Genomic DNA, 18,208 nt, shown 5'->3' with positions numbered 1-18,208 from the left:
TGTCAGAAGTCCTTCAACCTCATCAAATATAAGACAGGAGAGATTATTTCACAGAAAATAATAATGTTCCTTGAGTTTATTCAGAGTTTACAAAAAGTAGCTAACACTAACTGCTCTCTAATGTCTAGTCATTGAGCAGAGCAGCCCAAGCGGAGCCGTTGCTGTGGTTACTCGCAGACTCAGAGCCACCATGAGCAGAGCGAACAGCGCGCAGGAGTGAGTGACAGACAGAGAGGAGCAGCTAATGGATTTACTAATGGAGGAAGTTATTTTGGGTTTCGGGCAGGACCGGACCTTAAATTTGGCAGAAGCAATCGGGCCTGGGTAGGGTTGGGCCTGAACATCGCAGGCATGGGTAGGGGAATCGGGCTTAAAATCCATGCCCGTGCAGGGCTCTAGTATACTTTAGTATATACTGTAGGGTTTTTGTGGACTGTAGTATACTGTAGTATTTACTGTACTGTTTTTGCGGACATTACTGTAGTATTTACTATACTGTTTTTGTTCGATCATCTTTGACATAGAAGTGCAAGCTTTCTCCTTGAGGAAACTACTGAAAAAATACACTATATATACAAAAGTATGTGGACACCCCTTCAAATTAGTGGATTCGGCTATTTCAGCCACACTTGTTGTTGACAGGTGTATAATATCAAGCACACAGCCATGGAATCACCATACAAACATTGGCAGTAGAATGGCCTTACTGAAGAGCTCAGTGACTTACAATGTGGCACCGTCATAGGATGCCACCTTTCCAACAAGTCAGTTTGTCAAATTTCTGCCCTGCTAGAGCTGCTCTGTTCAACTGTAAGTGCTATTATTGCGAAGTGGAAATGTCTAGGAGCAACAATGGCTCAGCCGCGAAGTGGTATGCTTCACAAGCTCACAGAACGGGACCGCCGAGTGCTGAAGCGCGTAGAGCGTAAAAATCATCTGTCCTCGGTTGCAACACTCACTACCGAGTTCCAAACTGCCTCTGGAAGCAACATCAGCACAATATCCGTTCGTCGGGAGCTTCATGAAAGGGGTTTCCATGGCTGAGCAGCCGTGCACAATCCTAAAATCACCATGCGCAATGCCAAGCGTCGGCTGGAGTGGTGTAAAGCTCGCCGCCATTGGAAACACGTTCTCTGGAGTGATGAATCACGGTTCAGCATCTGGCAGTCCGACAGACGAATCTGGGTTTGGCTAATGCCAGGAGAACGCTACCTGCCCCAATGCATAGTGCCAACTGTAAAGTTTGGTGGAGGAGGAATAATTGTCTGGGGCTGATTTTCATGGTTCGGCTAGGCCCCTTAGTTCCAGTGAAGGGAAATCTTAAGCATAAAGATTGACATAAAAAATGACATCCTAGACGATTCTGTGCTTCCAACTTTGTGGGGAAGGCCCTTTCCTGTTTCAGCATGACAATGCCCCCGTGCACAAAGCGAGTTCCATACTGAAATGGTTTGTCGAGATCGGTGTGGAAGAACTTGACTGGCCTGCACAGAGCCCTGACCTCAACCCCATCTAACACCTTTGGGATTAATTGGAACGCTGACTGCGAGCCAGGCCTAATCACCCAACATCAGTGCCCGACCTCACTAATGCTCTTGTGGCTGAATGGAAGCAAGTCCCCGCAGCAATGTTCCAACATCTAGTGGAAAGCCTTCCCAGAAGAGTGGAGGCTGTTATAGCAGCAAAGGGGGGACCAACTCCATATTAATGCCCATGATTGTGGAATGAGATGTTCAAAAAGCAGGTGTCCACACACTTTTGGTAATGTAGTGTACTAAAAGAGCCAATTTTCCATAACCTGTAGGTAGGAAGGACTGGGGTCTGAACAGATAGTTCAGCGCTTCTGCGCTTTTCTATAACCTGTCATGTAAGAGATGTCTTCTTCAGGCTACTATAAATGTGAGTTGTCTGCATAGACATATATGCCTACAGTGTGCCTGCCAGTGTGTTTGGGTGGTGTTTTTGCAGGGACAATTGTTGAATACTGTCTTCTGTATAGTACGCACCACGCACTGCTTTAAAATTCAGCAGCAGTGTTTTCCCTTTGATACATCAAATGACTACCTCTTGAAAGTCACAAGGAATTTGTAGGTCTAGAAAAGCTCGCTCTGAAGACATTGACACTTCTGAGCTAGCACATTAACGTTCTTGACACTCTAAATGACATTAGCGTTTTTCTTTCATTTCGGCTGCCTGTGTGGAGGTCTCAATCTGGGTGTTTGAAGTGGTTTTAAGTCTGTGTCTACCTCTTGAGTGATGTCTTGCTGCATCTACAGTCTTTGTAGATATTGCACAGGGTAACAACATTTCTAAATACACAGGAATATCAACACATATAATAATATCTAAGGACTTTGAGAGTAGAACCAGACAGGCCCCAGCACATCAATCTCAATATTGATTGGTACCTGCTGGGGTAAAGAAACCACTGTCCCTGAGGACAGCATAGAACATAGTCTCCACCACCTTGCAGTCAGATCAGAATGAACACTTAACATCTATGGACTCTAAAGAGTCAACTAGATAGCCAATATCGAACGGCTCCAGAATCTGGTTAAGGAATGAAGAATAAGATACTAGCGGCGTTCGAGTCTGTGCATGCAGTGAAAGGCCTTGATGAGAAGGTTGTTGTTTCTCCCATATGCACTAAGCATGTATGGATCTGAAGAGTAAGTTACATAGAGAAGAACAAACTGATAGATTAAAGCCTCTTGCCAACAACCCACAGCCTGACCGTTGCGTAAAGAAACAACACTAGACCCTAAAATAACTTCAAGGTAATGAAGCCTTCAGAAAGTATTCACACCCCTTGACTTTTTCCACATTTTGTTGTGTTAAAGCCTGGATTTAAAATTGATTAAATTGATATTTTCTGTCACTGGCCTACACACAATACCCCATAATGTCAAAGTGGAATTATGTTTTTAGAAATGTTTACAAATTAATTAAAATTAAAACCTGAAATGTCTTGAGTCAATAAGTATTCAACCCCTTTGTTATGGCAAGCCTAAATAAGTAAAAATATGCTTAACAAGTCACATAATAAGTTGCATGGACTCACTCTGTGTGAAATAATTGTGTTTAACATGATTTTTGAATTACTACCTCATCTCCGTAACTCACACATACAATTATCTGTAAGGTCCCTCAGCAGTGAATTTCAATCACAGATTCAACCACAAAGACCAGTGAATCTTTCCAATGCCTCGCAAAATATCCCTTGGTGGGTGGTGAAGTTATTAATTGCACTTTGGATGGTGTATCAATACACCCAGTCATTACAAAGATACAGGCGTCATTCCTAACTCAGTTGCCGGAGAGGAAGGAAACCGCTCAGGGAGTTCACCATGTCGCCAATGGCGACTTTAAAACAGTTACAGAGTTTAATGGCTGTGATAGGAGAAAATTGAGGATGGATCAACAATATTGTAGTTACTCCACAATACTAACAATCTAAATGACAGAGTCAAAAGAAGGAAACCTGTACATGCATCCTGTTTGCAATAAGGCACTAAAGTAAAACTGCAAAAAATGTGGGAAAGAAATTAGCTTTGTCCTGAATACAAAGTGTTATGTTTGGGGCAAATCCAACGCAACACATCACTCTTCATATTTTCAAGCATGGGGGTGGCTGTATCATGTTATCGGTATGTTTGGGGCAAGGGAGGTTTTTAAGATAAAAATAAACAGAATAGAGCTAAGCACAGGTAAAATCCTAGAGGAAAACCTGGTTCAGTCTGCTTTCCAACAGACACTGGGAGACAAATTCACCTTTCAGCAGGACAATAATCTAAAACACAAATGCAAATATTGTACAATCCAGGTGTGCAAACCTCTTAGAGACTTACCGAGAAAGACTCACAGCTGTAATCTCTGCCAAAGGTGATTCTAACTTTTATTGACTCAGGGGTGTGAATACTTATGTAAATGTGATATTTTGTATTTCATTTTCAATACATTTGTAAACATTTCTAGAAACATGTTTTCATTATGGGGTATTGTACATGGGTGTAAATGGGTGAGAGAAACAAATACATTTAATCAATGTTGAATTCTGTCTGTAACACAACAAAATGTGGAATAAGTCAAGGGGTATGAATACTTTCTGAAGGCACTGTAACTCAATTCGCAACTATCCCTTTAACAGAGAGGTTCTTTAGGAATTCATGAGAGGTGTTGAGAGGTGTAGAGAAGTGTGTTCCGTCACTAAAAGGTTAAGAGCAATATGCTGTTCAGGTTTCAGCTAGTACTGAAGTACTTAATGGTGATAAAATGCCCCAGACAGTGTAGCCTTTTGACACTCTCTGATGTGCTCACTGGTGCTCAATGCTCACATTCCCAGAAACGGAACATATATGCATCAGACGTCAGTCCAATTCCTCTTTTTCTCTTATAACAGAAACTAAAGGCAAAATAATCACAGCTACCCATGAAAGAGGGTGAGATGGTTGTGATGGTGGGCACATTTGATTGCAGTATTATTGTATTTTCTAAGCAATATGGGCATTCTTATGGTTTTAATGGACCCACAATAGGTTGGAAGAGAGCATTTTTACACTCATTCCATCACAAGAGTAATATAAGCAAATATTAACTGTCTAGTGCTAAGTACAGCTGTTCCAAATAGAGCAGAGAACCTTACTCTATTAAGACTATAATGCTTATAGGGGCCGATTCCGACCCGAGTTAAGCGTAAATGGAACGTAGTTCCCTTTTTATGCACTTTTCTCTCTACACATATTGTGACCTTGAACTTAAACAAGAGAATAGCATGCTATTCACCCGCTATTTGTTCGGGATGGAGATCTAAGAAATGAAGGTGTGGCGAAGGTGTGTCTACAGATACGCTGTATTCTGACCTTTTAATTCCCTCATAATTCCAACACCTTTACGCGTGAGGAAACCAAGGTCAAGCGAACCTGTCGGTTCCAAGTGGAAAAAGCATCTACTTTCTTTTTTCGATAGAAATAACAGCATTCTCCATGCACCGTAATTTATACATTTATACAGTGGGGGAAAAAGGTATTTAGTCAGCCACCAATTGTGCAAGTTCTCCCACTTAAAAAGATGAGAGAGGCCTGTAATTTTCATCATAGGTACACGTCAACTATGACAGACAAATTGAGAGAAAAAAAATCAAGAAAATCACATTGTAGGATTTTTTATGAATTTATTTGCAAATTCTGGTGGAAAATAAGTATTTGGTCACCTACAAACAAGCAAGATTTCTGGCTCTCACAGACCTGTAACTTCTTCTTTAAGAGGCTCCTCTGTCCTCCACTCGTTACCTGTATTAATGGCACCTGTTTGAACTTGTTATCAGTATAAAAGACACCTGTCCACAACCTCAAACAGTCACACTCCAAACTCCACTATGGCCAAGACCAAAGAGCTGTCAAAGGACACCAGAAACAAAATTGTAGACCTGCACCAGGCTGGGAAGACTGAATCTGCAATAGTTAAGCAGCTTGGTTTGAAGAAATCAACTGTGGGAGCAATTATTAGGAAATGGAAGACATACAAGACCACTGATAATCTCCCTCGATCTGGGGCTCCACGCAAGATCTCACCCCGTGGGGTCAAAATGATCACAAGAACGGTGAGCAAAAATCCCAGAACCACACGGGGGGACCTAGTGAATTACCTGCAGAGAGCTGGGACCAAAGTAACAAAGCCTACCATCAGTAACACACTACGCCGCCAGGGACTCAAATCCTGCAGTGCCAGACGTGTCCCTCTGCTTAAGCCAGTACATGTCCAGGCCCGTCTGAAGTTTGCTAGAGTGCATTTGGATGATCCAGAAGAGGATTGGGAGAATGTCATATGGTCAGATGAAACCAAAATATAACTTTTTGGTAAAAACTCAACTCGTCGTGTTTGGGGGACAAAGAATGCTGAGTTGCATCCAAAGAACACCATACCTACTGTGAAGCATGGGGGTGGAAACATCATGCTTTGGGGCTGTTTTTCTGCAAAGGGACCAGGACGACTGATCCGTGTAAAGGAAAGAATGAATGGGGCCATGTATCGTGAGCTTTTGAGTGAAAACCTCCTTCCATCAGCAAGGGTATTGAAGATGAAACGTGGCTGGGTCTTTCAGCATGACAATGATCCCAAACACACCGCCCGGACAACGAAGGAGTGGCTTCGTAAGAAGCATTTCAAGGTCCTGGAGTGGCCTAGCCAGTCTCCAGATCTCAACCCCATAGAAAATCTTTGGAGGGAGTTGAACGTCCATGTTGCCCAGCGACAGCCCCAAAACATCACTGCTCTAGAGGAGATCTGCATGGAGGAATGGGCCAAAATACCAGCAACAGTGTGTGAAAACCTTGTGAAGACTTACAGAAAATGTTTGACCTGTGTCATTGCCAACAAAGGGTATATAACAAAGTATTGAGAAACTTTTGTTATTGACCAAATACTTATTTTCCACCATAATTTGCAAATAAATTCATTAAAAATCCTACAATGTGATTTTCTGGATTTCTTTTTCTCATTTTGTCTGTCATGGTTGACGTGTACCTATGATGAAAATTACAGGCCTCTCTCATCTTTTTAAGTGGGAGAACTTGCACAACTGGTGGCTGACTAAATACTTTTTTCCCCCACTGTAAGAGCTATTGATAAAAGCTAGGTAAATGAGTAATCCGTTTGGATAAAGGGATTGTAAATAAACATAGCAATTGTTTTAGATGATTTTTCCTTATGATCCCTGGAGACGAATGTGAAACCAGTCATATGGAAGCTAACTGAAAATCATATCAACATGACCTATATTGCAGCCCCTTTTCCACATTGAAGTAGGCTATAAATAGCTGTGCCATTATTCTGAATTTTTATTGTGTGCCCTCATAATTTGCGTGGATGAAATGTGGAGGCCCAAGCTATAGGCTTCTGTAGGGCTGAACCTGCCGAGTTGATATATGCGCTTTAGAATGTTTTAATTGTATGCCTGGGCTTTTCTCCGTTTTATTTTACAATTTGTATCATGTTAAATATTAGCCACTATCGGGAGCCACCTTCAGTAATACCCACTGTCACTTTAGTGTTAGTTTTCTTCAATTTCTAGCTTACATTTAGCATCATTCCATCCATTCCGTTTACCTTTCTTACCTCTGTCACGTCTGTGGAGTTGTTCCTGAGGATCGCTTGCATTTGTGGATCATATTAGCCTATTTGAATCATTCTGGAACTCAGACCACATGTAGGAGATTAAACCTGGCGCCTGGCGTATGGTTCACGACGACTAGAACGTTGTCATACAGTTCCATGATTAGTGAGGATTAGGGTAGATTTATAGGACTATTATTCAACCTTATTGTACACTTTTTTTCTACCTTCCAATATTTAATGGATTAAATATGCCAACTTTCAGGATGAATCAAACCACTTTATTTTTAATTCATCAATATATTTAGTGCGCATAACCTGGTTATTGGACCCTTCAAACCTGTTTTTTTTATGATTCATTCACACTTTCCTAACCCTAAAATGTGCTTAAATAATCTACAAAATCAGAGTATTTTTTTTATCTACCAGTTGGTGCTGAAATGGAGACAAAATATGCATATACAGTGTTCTCCAAAAGTATTGGGACAGTGACACATTTGTTGTTGTTTTTAAAACTTTCTTAATGACTATGAGGTCATTGAGAAAGTTACAGACGCACAAATATCATACAAATATCACAAAAATGCTAACCTCCCCTGTTATTGTAATGGTGAGAGGTTAGCATGTCTTGTGGGTATATTTGTGCGTCTGTAACTTTCTCACTCCTCATTATTCATGAATCATTCAGGACTATCCATAAACATGGTAGCATCCACATTAATGTAGAAGTGTTTTAAAACATATTATATTCTTATTTACAATAAAAGTGACTCCAAATTGACACAGTACATTATTTACTATTAATTTCTAGTGGGAACAAAATAATCTGAAACACAACCAAAACAAACAAATGTATCCAACAAATGTGTAGTCACAAGCTTTATGTAGTCATTGCATACTATGAATACGGGACCAAATACTTCACTTTTTACTACTTTAATACACATAAGTGAATTTGTCCCAATACTTTTGGTCCCCTAAAATTTCTAAACGGTTCACCTGATATGGATGAAAATACCTTCAAATTAAAGGTGACAGTCTGCACTTTAACCTCATAGTCATTGTATAATTTACAATCCAAAGTGCTGGAGTACAGAGCCAAAACAAGAAAACATGAGTCACTGTCCCAATACTTTTGGAGCTCACTGTATTTAGATGGCTTTCTTTCATTGATCCCTATATTCTGAACCCGTTCTCTCGATGTATTCTAGTCAGTCTGTTGACAAAATTCTAAGGTACACCGTATTTAAAGGGATGGTTTAAGATTAAAGTACTGAAAACCCTTTGAATGAAAACTCCACAAGAAAATCTGTTGGCCGCAAGGGAACCATGCCTGCAAAGCCCAGTATGCACCTGCATAAGGTAAGTCTGAATGCCAACTACTGAGAAGTGTGTAGGAAAGGCGTACATTTCCAGAGTCGGAATCGGCCCAATACTGTATAGCCTACTGTATTTTTAAAGCTATTCTATATTGCAGATATTTTCAAGAAGTGTGTATGGTGTTATGGGGAGTGTGCAGAGGTGGTAAGCATGGGGCTTGAGGTGGTGCTGGGTTGGGGTGGTGCAGGAGGGCCAGAGAGGAGGGGGGCCCGGCTGTGGGATGGACCCTTGCAGTGGGCCCTAATGATGCTCAGAGACGTGAGGTAGGTAGGTGACTGCACATGCATGTACTTCACATCTCCTGTGCCCCAGTTTCTACTGGGTTGTTGCTGCTAAAGATTCTTTTTCAGGCAACCAAGACAGAAAAAATAAAAGTAGGAAAAAAGAGAAAAAAAACATGAGGGTCCAATAAATACTCCAAGACTTGAGAAATAAATAAACTAAAAATATAGATATTTACAACGGCAAAAATGCCCTCTATTCCTGTTGCTAGGCCAAGCCTGCTGCCATGGGATAGAGAAGAAAGCGTCACTTGTGTGTCCCTTTTCAAACAGATCCTGAAAAGCCTGCTTCAAACGTTCTCTCTCCTATTCAGAACTAACGTCCCGTAGGCTTTGTCCTGCGTCTAAAAAACCTTGAACTATCTATGCCATTTCTTTTCCGCTGCAGTTCTTTATGGCCCGTTTTTTTCTGCTCTTTGGAGGGTTGTGAGGGAGAGACCTTGGCTATGGTTTGGGGTTTGAGTTCCTGGCTTGGCACTGACCTACAGCTTCCTTCTAGGCAACCCTGGAGCTGTGAGCCAAGGTGAGGGGTGAGGGGACATACTCTGTGGGGAGACAGTAGGCTAGTCCATAGGCAGGTAGGCTTGGCCTGGCTGCTGGGGATAACATTGACTGGGAATGCAGATGCAGGGAGGGGATGGTGTGTGTGTGTGTGTGTGTGTGTGTGTGTGTGTGTGTGTGTGTGTGCGCGTGTGTGTATGTGTGTGTGTGCGTGCATCTGTTAATGTGTGTATTTCTGTGCATGTACAGTATGTGAGATTGTGTATGTGTGTGTTAGCCCATGTACTGTAGGTATGGGTTCTGTGGAAGGGAAATGGTTCTGGTGGTGAGAATGCTGGGGATGTTGGATGGAGTTGAGAGAGCCAATGGAATTCCAACAAGACAAACTGCCATAGACCCTCTAGCACCTCAACCGAGAGAGAGAGAGAGAGAGAGAGAGAGAGAGAGAGAGAGAGAGAGAGAGAGAGAGAGAGAGAGAGAGAGAGAGAGAGAGAGAGAGAGAGAGAGAGAGAGAGAGAGAGAGAGAGAGAGAGAGAGAGAGAGAGAGAGAGAGAGAGAGAGAGAGAGAGAGAACGAGAACGAGAACGAGATAGAAAGACAGAGCAGATCTCACCATTAAACAAACACTGGAGCTGGACTTCCTTTTCTGAACAGATAGCAACAGAGAGGAGGGGAAAACAGGGAATCATAAGGAAAAAGGAACCAATAAAAATAGGACAAATAAAGCTGCCAGTTAGATCCCAAAGAGAAAGAAACAACCACAAGAGCTTTGAGAGGGACAAATGGGAAACATAGAGGGAGGGCTTTCCACCAAAAAAACAAAATTACATAGCTGTAAAGCAATAAGGATCTATTAAGTCATATTCAACCAATTTTGCCAGCTAAAATAAAATGGTTTGAAAATCTCCTAGAACTAAAATTCTTAATGTGTGTGTCTGAATGTGTGGATGCATCTGATGTGTGTCACGCTCTGGCTCCGGGACTGTGTATTTTGAGCCAGGGTGTGTTCATTTGGTTGTGTTTGGTATTGGTTGTGTTGTATTTGGTTGTGTTTCCTTGTTTGGTCGTGTGACTCCCAATCAGTGGTAACGAGTGTCAGCTGTCGGCTCGTTATCTCTGATTGGGAGCCATATTTAAACTGTCAGTGTTCACCTTAGTGTTGTGGGTTTTTGTTCCGTATCAGTCATTGTAACTGAGGACTTCACGATTCGTCATTGTTTGTTGTTTTGCATTGAGTACTTTAAGTAAATGAAGTCATGTTCGTATCGCACGCTGCGCCTTGGTCCACTCACTTAGTAGACGTTCGTGACAGAAAAACCCACCATACCAGGACCAAGCAGCGTGTCCAGGAGCCAAGGGTCTGGACATGGGAGGAGATTTTGGATGGTAAAGGGTCTTGGACTTGGGAGGAAATCCTGGATGGGATGGATCGCCGGCCATGGAGTAAAACAGTGGAGAGGCGACTGAGAGAGGAGCAACGGCGTCAGCAGGGCCATCGTCGGGGGGGCACATGGCTTGGGCGGCTGGGCAGCAGGAGGCTGCCACAGGGAGACGTGGAGAGAAGGCTACCGGATTACGGGAGCCATTGGCGAGTAGAGGGAGGGAAGTAGTTGAGGCACGGCGTGAGAGACTGAGGTGTGTTACCAGTCCGGTCCGGCCCGTTCCTGATCCCCGGTTAAGGCCAGTGGTGTGTGTTCCCAGTACGGACCGGCCTGTTCCTACTCCACGCACCAAGCCCACGGTGTGCGTCGCCAGTCCAGCCCGGCCGGTTCCTGTTCCACGCACTAAGCCTGCGGTGTGCGTCGCCAGCCCTGCCCGGCCGGTTCCTGCTCCACGCACTAGGTTTACGGTGTGCGTCGCCAGTCCAGCCCGGCCGGTTCCTGTTCCACGCACTAAGCCTGCGGTGTGTGTCGCCAGCCCTGCCCGGCCGGTTCCTGCTCCACGCACTAGGTTTACGGTGTGCGTCGCCAGCCCAGCCCGGCCTGTCCCTGCTCCACGCACAAAGCCTACGGTGTGCGTCGCCAGCCCAGCCCGGCCTGTTCCTGCTCCACGCACAAAGCCTACGGTGTGCGTCGCCAGCCCAGCCCGGCCTGTCCCTGCTCCACGCACAAAGCCTACGGTGTGCGTCGCCAGCCCAGCCCGGCCTGTTCCTGCTCCACGCACAGAGCCTACGGTGTGCGTCGCCAGCCCAGCCCGGCCTGTTCCTGCTCCACGCACAAAGCCTGCGGTGTGCGTCGCCAGCCCAGCCCGGCCTGTCCCTGCTCCACGCACAGAGCCTACGGTGTGCGTCGCCAGCCCGACCCGGCCTGTTCCTGCTCCACGCACAAAGCCTAAGTTGTGCGTCGCCAGCCCAGCCCGGCCTGTCCCTGCTCTACGCACAAAGCCTACGGTGTGCGTCGTCGGCCTGGTCCAGCCCGTTCCTGCTACTCGCACCAAGCCAAGGGTGCGAGTCGTCAGCCTGGTTCAGCTCGTCCCTGCTACTCGCACCAAGCCAAGGGTGCGAGCCGTCAGCCTGGTCCAGCCCGTTCCTGCTACTCGCACCAAGCCAAGGGTGCAAGTCGTCAGCCTGGTTCAGCTCGTCCCTGCTACTCGCACCAAGCCAAGGGTGCGAGCCGTCAGCCTGATCCAGCCCATTCCTGCTACTCGCACCAAGCCAGGGATGCGAGTCGTCAGCCTGGTGAGGCCCGTTCCGGCTCCACGCATCAAGCCTAGGGTGCGTATCGTCAGCCAGGTCCGGTCCGTTCCTGCCTCACGCGCCAAGCCAGGGGTGCGCGTCGTCAGTCCAGATCCTACCAGCTGGGTCAGATCGGACCGGGGGCGCTACGGGGGGATTGAAGAAGGGTGGTGGTCAAGCCCGGAGCCGGAGCCGCCTCCGAGGAGCAACACCCACCCAGCCCTCCCCTATTTGGGGTGTAGGCGCGGTCGGAGTCCGCGCCTTTAGGGGGGGGTACTGTCACGCTCTGGCTCCGGGACTGTGTATTTTGAGCCAGGGTGTGTTCATTTGGTTGTGTTTGGTATTGGTTGTGTTGTATTTGGTTGTGTTTCCTTGTTTGGTCGTGTGACTCCCAATCAGTGGTAACGAGTGTCAGCTGTCGGCTCGTTATCTCTGATTGGGAGCCATATTTAAACTGTCAGTGTTCACCTTAGTGTTGTGGGTTTTTGTTCCGTATCAGTCATTGTAACTGAGGACTTCACGATTCGTCATTGTTTGTTGTTTTGCATTGAGTACTTTAAGTAAATGAAGTCATGTTCGTATCGCACGCTGCGCCTTGGTCCACTCACTTAGTAGACGTTTGTGACAATGTGACGTTAAGGTGGGTTAAAAATGTGTACTTAGATGATGTCATGATATCTATGGATATCCATTCATGCCTTATTTGATATATATTGTTGATATTTGTAAATTGAACAATGATATCATGCCACAGCCGGCCATGATTACAAACACCTGCGTGTGTCCAACGGAAACCTACAGTACCAGTCAAAAGTTTGGACACACATACTCATTCAAGGGTTTTTCTTTATTTTTACTATTTTTTGCATTGTAGAATAATAGTGAAGACATCAAAACTATGAAATAACACATATGGAATCATGTAGTAACCAAAAAAGTGTTAAATAAATCAAAATACATTTTACATTTGAGATTATTCAAATACCCACCCTTCGTGAGGTAGTCACCTGGAATGAATTTCAATTAACAAGTGTGCCTTCTTAAATGTTAATTTGTAGAATTTCTTTCCTTCTTAATGCGTTTGAGCCAATCAGTTGGGTTGTGACAAGGTAGGGGAGGTATACAGAAGATAGCCCTATTTGGTAAAAGACCAAGTCCATATTATGGCAAGAACAGATCAAATAAGCAAAGAAAAACAACAGTCCATCATTACTTTCAGACATGAAGGTCAGTCAATACGGAAAATGTCAAGAACTTTGAAAGTTTCTTCAAGTGTAGTCACAAAAACCATCAAGTGCTATGATGAAACTGGCTGTCATGAGGACCGCCACATGAACGGAAGACCCAGAGTTACCTCTGCTGCAGAGGATAAGTTCATTAGAGTTACCAGCCTCAGAAATTGCAGCCCAAATAAATGCTTCACAGAGTTCAAGTAACAGACACATCTTAACATCAACTGTTCAGAGGAGACTGTGTGAATGAGGCCTTCATGGTCGAATTGCTGCAAAGAAACCACTACTAAAGGACACCAATAAGAAGAAGAGACCTGCTTGGGCCAATAAACATGAGCAATGGACATTAGACCGGTGGAAATGTGTCCTTTGGTCTGGAGTCCAAATTTGAGATTTTTGGTTCCAACCGCTGTGTCTTTATGAGACGCGGTGTGGGTGAACGGATGATCTCTGCATGTGTATTTCCCACTGTAAAGCATGGAGGAGGAGGTGTTATGGTGTGGGGGTGCTTTGCTGGTGACACTGTCTGTGATTTATTTAGAATTCAAGGCACACTTAACCAGCATGGCTACCACAGCATTCTGCAGCAATACGTCATCCCATCTGGTTTGGGCTTAGTGGGACTATAATTTGTTTTTCAACAGGACAACGACCCAACACACCTCCAGGCTGTGTAAGGGCTATTTTAACAAGAAGGAGAGTGATGTAGTGCTGCATCAGATGACCTGGCCTCCACAATCCCCCGACCTCAACCCAATTGAGATGATTTGGGATGAGTCGGAACGCAGAGTGAAGGAAAAGCAGCCAACAAGTGCTCAGCATATGTGGGAACTCCTTCAAGATTGTTGGAAAAGCATTCCAGGTGAAGCTGGTTGAGAGTGTACAAAGCTGTCATCAAGGCAAAGGGTAGCTATTTGAAGAATCTCAAATATAAAATACATTTAGATTTGTTTAACGCTTTTTTCATTACTACATGATTCCATATGTGTTATTTCATAGTTTTGATGTCTTCACTATTATTCTACAATGTAAAAAATTGTACAAAATAAAGAAAAACCCTTGAATGAGTAGGTGTGTCCAAACCTTTGACTGGTAGTGTATATTTAAGCAATAAGGCCCGAGGAGCTGTGGTATATGGCCAATATATACCATGGCTAAGGGCTGTTCTTACATACAACGCAACGCGGAGTTGAAAAAGTACCCAATGTCATACTTGAGTAAAAGTAAAGATACCTTAATAGAAAATGACTCAAGTAAAAGTGAAAGTCACCCAGTAAAATACTCCTTGAGTAAAAGCCTAAAAGTATTTGGTTTTAAATATACTTAAGTATCAAAAGTAAAAGTATAAATAATTTCAAAATCCTTATATATATATCAAAGCAGACGGCACCAATAAAAAATAAAAATAAAATTACGGATAGCCAGGGGCACACTCCAACACACAGACATCATTTACAAATGAAGCATGTGTGTTTAGTGAGTCCGCCAGATCAGAGGCAGTAGGGATGACAAGGGATGTTCTCTTGATAAGTGCGTGAATTGGACCATTTTCCTGTCCTACTAATAAGCATTCAAAATGTAATGAGTACTTTTGGGTGTAAGGGACATTTTATGGAGTAAAAATGTAGTGAAGTAAAAGTAAAAGTTGTCAAAAATGTAAATAGTAAAGTGCAGATACCCCAAAAAACGACTTAAGTAGTACCTTAAAGTATTTTTACTTAAGTACTTTACACCACTGGTATATTGGCCATATACCACAAACCCCCAAGGTGCCTTATTGCTATTATAAACTGGTTACCAACTAACTAGAGCAGCAAAAATACATGTTTTGTCCTACCCGTGGTATATGGTCTGACATACCACGGCTGTCAGCCAATCAGCATTAAGGGCTCGAACCACCCAGTTTATAAATACTTGTGACCTGTATTGTTTGACATGAAACCCTGATGAAGACAGCTTATCTGTTGAAACATTGCTGAATAAAGTATTGCTTCGGCGCAACTACGGTGTGCAGCTTGTCCTTTTCTTTTTAATGTTAAGGTGGGTTGTGTTGCTTTAGACCTGGGTATTGTATGGCCTTTGTCGATCACGGCACTTCACTGCATGCCCTGACTCCTTGTTGAAAACCAACTATCTTCGAACATGGAGATCGCTCAGATCATTTAGGATCAGAGGAGAGGTTTGCTGTATGACAGGATTGGTGGAAAAGATCATGCTTAGCTAGGTCCGTTTTTTTGAAATCCTGTTGATAACGCAGTTCTTTGTTCCCCTTTAATTGCACAGAAAAATTTACTTTTAACTCAATTTTCCCAATTTCAAAGGTGAAATGAACTGTCCATCAGCTGCCAGCTACAACTCATTGGTCCCGTTAGAGGGGGCCACTGTAGGAACTAGTGGACAAAAAAAGTCCTACTTGCCTTTCTGTGCTAGCTGTCTGCACACAGTCACACACATACACACACAAATACACATCCAAGCTGAAAATCATAACTTTACTATGGGTGTAGACTATATACCCTTTACAATCTGGACAGCTGAGATGGACAGTGAAGTAATATTTATCGCTAATAACCTTGTATCATTCCCCCTAGCAAGTGATAGTATTATTTAAACTGCATGTCATTTTACAGTGCATTCGGCAAGTATTCTGACCCCGTAGGTTTTTCCACATTTTGTTACATTACAGCCTTATTCTAAAATTCATTACATTAATTGATTTCCTCATCAATCTACACACAATAACCCATAATGACAAAGCGAAAACTGGTTTTTAGAAATGTTTGCAAATGTATTACAAATTAATAACAGAAATACCTTATTTACATAAGTATTCACACCCTTTGCTATGAGATTCGAAATTGAGCTCAGGTGCATCCTGTTTCCATTGATCATCCTTGAGATGTTTCTACAACTTGATTGAAGTCCAACCTGTGGTAAATTCAATTGATTGGACATGATTTGGAAAGGCACACACCTGTCTATATAAGGTCCCACAGTTGACAGTGCATGTCAGAGCAAAAACCAAGCCATTAGGTCGAAGGAATTGTCCGTAGAGCTCCGAGACAGGATTGTGTGAAGGCACAGATCTGGGGAAGGGTACCAAAACATTTCTGCAGCATTGAAGGTCCCCAAGAACACAGTGGCCTCCATCTTTCTTAAATGGAAGAAGTTTGGAACCACCGAGAGTCTTCCTAGAGCTGGCCGCCCGGCCAAACTGAGCAATCGGGGGAGAAGGGCCTTGGTCAGGGAGGTGACCAAAAACCCAATGGTCACTCTGACAGAGCTTCAGAGTTCCTCTGTAGAGACGGGAGAACCTTCCAGAAGGACAACCATCTCTGAGGCACTCCACCAATCAGGCCTTTATGGTAGAGTGGCCAGACGGAATCCACTCCTCAGTAAAAGGCACATGACAGCCCGCTTGGAGTTTGCCAAAACGCACCTAAAGGACTCAGACAATGAGAAACAAGATTCTCTGGTCTGATGAAACCAAGATTAAACTCTTTGGTCCTCTGTAGCTCAGCTGGTAGAGCACGGCGCTTGTAACGCCAAGGTAGTGGGTTCGATCCCCGGGACCACCCATACACAAAAATGTATGCACGCACGACTGTAAGTCGCTTTGGATAAAAGCGTCTGCTAAATGGCATATTATTATTATTATTATTATTATTATTATAATTCCAAACGTCACATCTTGAGGAAACCTAGCACCATTTCTACGGTGAAGCATTGTGGTGGCAGCATCATGCTGTGGGGATGTTTTTCAGCGGCAGGGACTGGGAGACTAGTCAGGATTGAGGGAAAGATGAACGGAGCAAAGTACAGAGAGATCCTTGATGAAAACCTGCTCCAGAGCTCTCAGGACCTCAGACTGGGGCGAAGATTCACCTTCCAACAGGACAACGACCCTAAGCACACTGCCAATGCAGGAGTGGCTTTGGGATGAGTCTCTGAATGTCCTTGAGTGGCCCAGCCAGGGCCCGGACTTGAACCCGATCAAACATCTCTGGAGAGACCTGAAAATAGCTGTGCAGCGACGCTCCCCATCCAACCTGACAGAGCTTGAGAGAATCTGCAGAGAAGAATGGGAGAAACTCCCCAAATACAGGTGTGCCAAACTTGTAGCGTCATACCCAAGAAGACTCAAGGCTGTAATCGTTGCCAAAGGTGCTTTAACAAAGTACTGAGTAAAGGGTCTGAATACTTATGTGCATGGGATATTTCCGGTTTTTATTTTGAATAAATGTACAAACATTTCCAAAAACGTGTTTTTGCTTTGTCATTATGGGGTATTGTGTGTAGATTGATGAGGGGGAAAAAAACAATTTAATCAATTTCAGAATAAGGCTGTAACGTAACAAAATGTGGAAAAAGTCAAGGGGTCTGAATACATTACAGACACTGAGTTGTGAGATGTCTTAAGACGTCTTGTGGAAGGGGAGACCAAAACGCTGGTCTCTCCATTCCCACAGTATACACAGGAAATCTGTTTCCTAACGCCAACACACTTCTGAGAGAGAGAGAGAGAGAGAGAGAGAGAGGAGACCTTCCATACAGCTCACTTACCTTCACTCCACCATCCGATTTTTTGTTTAGTAAACTTTTGCATGCTGAAACAGAAGAGGGAGAGGAACAGACGTTAGGACATGACTAACCTAACGTAGCAGGCATTAAGGAAACGCCTGAGTGGGGTCCCCACATCCGGTTTCCAGGGCAAAGGGAAGCTATGTTGAAGATATTGTAACCCTGAAAACCGGATGTTTCTGGTTTCTACCGACCCGCATCAATCAACCTGGAACCATAACACTGTAGGAGAACGTAGGTCAGAAAAGTAGAGGACAGTGATGTCACAAGTCTCTGTGGTCACCGAGGTGAAGAACTGCTCAGGAGTCATCTGATGCTCGAGACTTGGACAGTAAATACTGTAGGGAGTAGGGTATGTACAGTGAGAGCAGGGTGGTAGAACACAGTACCGTTTCCTTTTTAGCATGCCCCACAGACATATTATCACATACAGGTATATGGTCTCGACG

At 43.9% G+C, this 18,208-nt stretch overlaps 1 protein-coding gene across 4 annotated transcripts in view; it reads right to left on the bottom strand.

Moving 5' to 3' along the window:
- The window catches only part of LOC311131470 (calcium/calmodulin-dependent protein kinase type II subunit gamma-like), a 119,532-nt gene that overhangs the window by 27,527 nt on the left and 73,797 nt on the right, over positions 1-18,208 (bottom strand). For all 4 annotated transcript variants that reach the window (XM_084164487.1, XM_084164484.1, XM_084164485.1 and 1 more), the window contains one exon: positions 17,742-17,785. In XM_084164487.1, coding sequence (XP_084020613.1) covers positions 17,742-17,785 — 44 coding nt within the window. The remainder of the gene's footprint in view (positions 1-17,741; positions 17,786-18,208) is intronic.

This window comes from Coregonus lavaretus (assembly GCF_964263955.1).
Source record: "Coregonus lavaretus genome assembly, chromosome: 1".
NCBI classification, from domain to species: domain Eukaryota; kingdom Metazoa; phylum Chordata; class Actinopteri; order Salmoniformes; family Salmonidae; genus Coregonus; species Coregonus lavaretus.
The sequence above is the reverse complement of the archived record's forward strand: the minus strand, read 5'-3'. Positions and strand labels throughout refer to the sequence as shown.